A 3,937-nucleotide genomic window follows, 5' to 3' on the forward strand; every position below is an offset into this window, starting at 1 on the left:
TCATCACTTAAGAGACACTGACATACTGAGGTTAAATGTTCAAGGCTATATTCATAATGGAAGTGGAACTAGGGGCCAGGTGCTCTCATGCCCAATCCGTCAACTAGATGTTGTGGCTGAGAAAAGGTGGAGAGACAGATGGCATCCTTCACTTTTTTTCAATCTGACTTTTACTTGACTCAAAGTAAGGACAGAAAATGAAGCTCATGTGATGTTTCCATCTCATGAAGGAGACCAACAACTAACCATGACAGTGGATCCCTGTCCCTTCACCCACANCACAGGGTGTGTGCTGCCGACGAGACTCTGGGGCCCGCAAGGTGCCCTGATGCTGTGTCACTTCCTGTTGTCTCGGGCACCACTGAACTTTCTCCATCCTTCTCTTCTAGAGTAGTACTGTTTCAGTTCATTCACTTCCCAGCTCTCAGACCCCTCTCCCTCTCCTCATTTCCTATGCCTCGCTTAAACATCTGCATCGTCCCTCTCCTCCTCCAGAAAGCTGTCTCTGGGTGACAGATTAGAAGTCTTTTCTGACTTTTCAGATACCACCTACTGGCAAATGACTTCTACTCTTTCACTTCCCATCTTCTTTTTCCTGGGATTCGGCTTGCCACTGGACGTCTGTGAATGCCTTCAAGTTCAACATGTCCACAGCCAAACCAATCCTCCCCCTGCCCTCCTGCCCTATCTGTGGGCAGCCCTGGCTCACAGCGCCTTTCCATCCCACTGCCAACCCTTCTCTGCCACCAAATCTGTAAACTCTGTTTCTTCAGTACCTTTTGCTTGTTGTCTTCTTGACATCTGTTACCTCTACTTTAGTCACTGAGGAGCTCCTTGAACTTCGACTGTTGGAAACATCTCTTACCTCATCTTCCTGCCTCTACTCCCACACATTTCCAGCCTATCCCTGAGTCTGCTGTTAGAGTGAGCATGCTAACATTGAAAATCTGAATATGGTGCTCTCCTGGAGCACCTGATAACTTCTTCTTGTTTGGCAGTCCAAGGTTTTAGCATAATATCTGTTTGCCTTGACAATTTCACACCATTTTTCTACCCCAGCCTCATTTGCTGCTACTAATTAACCTCCTTTTTTTTTTTTTTTTGCAGTTATGCTGAACTTCTCCCCATTTATTTAGCAAATCATACTTTCATGTGTTTTGAATGAAACTCTATCATCTCAGCTGGTAACTACTGTCCTCAGCAGGGGATCCTACCTTCATGGGCTCCTTCTGTGTGGCCCGGCTGTCAGGGGTAGGATTAGGGACACACACACACATACACACGCACACACGCACACGCACACACACGCACACACGCACACGCACACACACACACACACACACACGGAGGTCAGAGAGCACAGGCAAAGAGAGAGAGAGAGGTTACCCATGGGCTAATGCCTTTACTGGATCCAGGGCATTATGCAAACAGGTTTCCAGCACGGAGCTTTAATTGGCAGGTTTAAAGCAAGCAGGCACTGGTTCTAGGAGGTCACACTGTGACTGAAAGGTGGTCACTTTAAGTTCAGGGCAAATGTCTGTGGTCCTTTTAAAGAAAGCAGTGGGAAAGCAGTAGGAAAGCCTGATGGCAGGAGAGAGGCCTCAAGTTCTACCTCTGGCCACCAGCTAAAGCCATTCAGATGGGGTATAGAATTGGAAACTGTGTCAAGGACGATTGAGCCCTGCTCCTGGAATGAGAAAGTTAAACATATTTAAAAATAGATGCCGGGCAACATAAAATTAACCAGCTAAAGCCATTCAGATGGGGTATAGAATTGGAAACTGTGTCAAGGACCATTGAGCCCCTGCTCCTGGAATGAGAAAGTTAAACATATTTAAAAATAGATGCCGGGCAACATAAAATTATAAGCACTCACTACATCATGTCTCTATGCGTTTTCATAAACTATACCCTCTGCTTGGAAATTTCTGCTTCTCTCTGAACTTAAATTCTTTATTATCCTTCAAAACCCTTCTCAGGTTTCCCTAGGACCCCTTTCTTGATTCTGTTATATTTATCTGCTGCACATATTGTCTACCTAGGCAATATCCACATTACAACATACATAGCATTTTATTGTTTTTATTTGCTTAGATGTTTGCCTCCCCGCAGATCTTATTCATGTTTCCAATACACTACATTTCTCAGTGCCTAGAACAAAAGTAGGTGCTCAAAAAATATGTTAAATAAAAGAGAAATTATTTTAATGCTTTTCTATGGAAATTTATTACATCCATATCTACAAGCATATAATGTGTGATTTTGAAAATTCTGTACATCCCAAGCTAAATAACTTTCTGCAAAATTATGTGTAGCCAGATTTATCATTTATTTTACCACTATAAAATGTTTACATTCTCTAGCACAGATTGCAATACCTCAGCTCTTTGCTGCTCAGACACTTCTCCCAAAAACCTGTATGTGGATTGACAACATGATGTAGGAAAACAGGAAGGTGGGCAGAGCTTTGACTTCGTTATCAGCAACATCAGTTTTGGTGTAAACAGCAGGCATCTTTTTTTTTAGAGCAGTAGCCTACTTGTGTTTCCATATAGTTACAATATTCTTGACAGAAGCCTTCACTTTTCATGCAGTTGATAATTTTTAAATCTGATTCAGGTTCTGCACAAAGAAATATCTGGCATTAGCCTCTTCATATCATCCCCCAAATCAAACAGTGGTCATTTTGGCCCTTGGGGATGTGGTGGGGGATGGCAACAGATACGAAACAGCTTTATATAGTCCGTGGTTGGAAGTTCTAAACTGGACGATCAACTCCAGATAACAGCTCTGCTCCTTCCGAATCTTTTCACTTCCCTCAGTAATCAAATGGGAATAGTTATCCTGTCTCACAGGAACCCTGTGTGGGTGAGTGACATGTGTCCAGCTCTGTGCCTGTTCTATTTGTGCTGCAGTCATGGCATTTCTTCTTCCCTTCCCTTGGGAGGAGAACAAGACTAGCCAGTCCTTTGGAACAGAGGGCCAATTCCAAAGTGATGGAAGATAGGACAGCATAATGCAGGGGTTAAAGCTGGCGGACTTTAACTGCTGGATTTCACCAGCAGCTCACCAGCACCCTCCTGTCCTCCCTGACCTTGCCCACTGAGTGTCTGACCTAGTTTTCCCAGTTTTGGCGTCAGCAGTGAGTTTGAGATTAAGGAGGTAACTAGGAAATTACTGTCTCCTCCAGGTCCTCATGGATTTGAAGCTGGCCCTGGGCAGGGTCTTGGAGACAAACCATAAGCCTGAACCTGTCTGGAAGAGTCCAGGAGAGTGGCCGTGGTATCACTGTGCTTTGTCATTCCCTCCACCCCTCCTCCCCCAATGGGCTGACAGTGTATTCTGTACTCTGTCCCCATCCTCGGGAAGCATATCCTGAGCCTCGTTTGGCACCTGGCACTTGGCAGGTATTCAATAAATTTCTGTAGAATGAATGACCTCCAAGTCCAAGGGCGTAGAGCTTCAGACTGGCAGGAGGAGAACGTTTCACCAACACTACTATCTTCTCCTCTGGCTACTGTGTTTAGGTGAAGTCGGAGATCATAGAAGTGGCCTCAAGTCTTCCCCTGAGAACTACCCTTCCTCCCACTCCCCCTGCACAAGAACCTTCCCCGTCTGCTTGTTCATTCAATATTTCCTGACTGGATGGACGCGTCTCACACTCTAGTACTTGACTTACCCTGAAAAGGGGGAGTGCGCGGTGGTGGTAAGTGGCTGCGTTTGACTAGGTGGTATAACAAGTGAGACCCGTTTGTTCCTCGTCCAGGAGATCCTTCAGTGGGTCCTCTGGGAGCCTCAGTGCCTGAGTGGTTTACAAATGGGGCTCTGGACATTCCTGTTGAAGTGCAGATACACAGCAGAGGATTTTCAGAACTCTCCATTCAGCAGATGCATGAGCATGAAGTAGGTACACTCGAAAGGGTGAGTGAAAGTGGGT

General features: G+C 45.4%; 1 protein-coding gene across 1 annotated transcript in view; it reads right to left on the reverse strand.

Moving 5' to 3' along the window:
* SPAG11B (sperm associated antigen 11B) overlaps positions 1 to 3,937 on the reverse strand; it is a 28,797-nt gene that overhangs the window by 23,135 nt on the left and 1,725 nt on the right. The window contains exon 2 of the mRNA XM_008593168.1: positions 3,680 to 3,835. Coding sequence (XP_008591390.1) covers positions 3,680 to 3,835 — 156 coding nt within the window. The remainder of the gene's footprint in view (positions 1 to 3,679; positions 3,836 to 3,937) is intronic.

The sequence above is a fragment of the Galeopterus variegatus genome, unplaced genomic scaffold, assembly GCF_000696425.1.
Source record: "Galeopterus variegatus unplaced genomic scaffold, G_variegatus-3.0.2 Scaffold8807, whole genome shotgun sequence".
NCBI classification, from domain to species: Eukaryota; Metazoa; Chordata; class Mammalia; order Dermoptera; family Cynocephalidae; genus Galeopterus; species Galeopterus variegatus.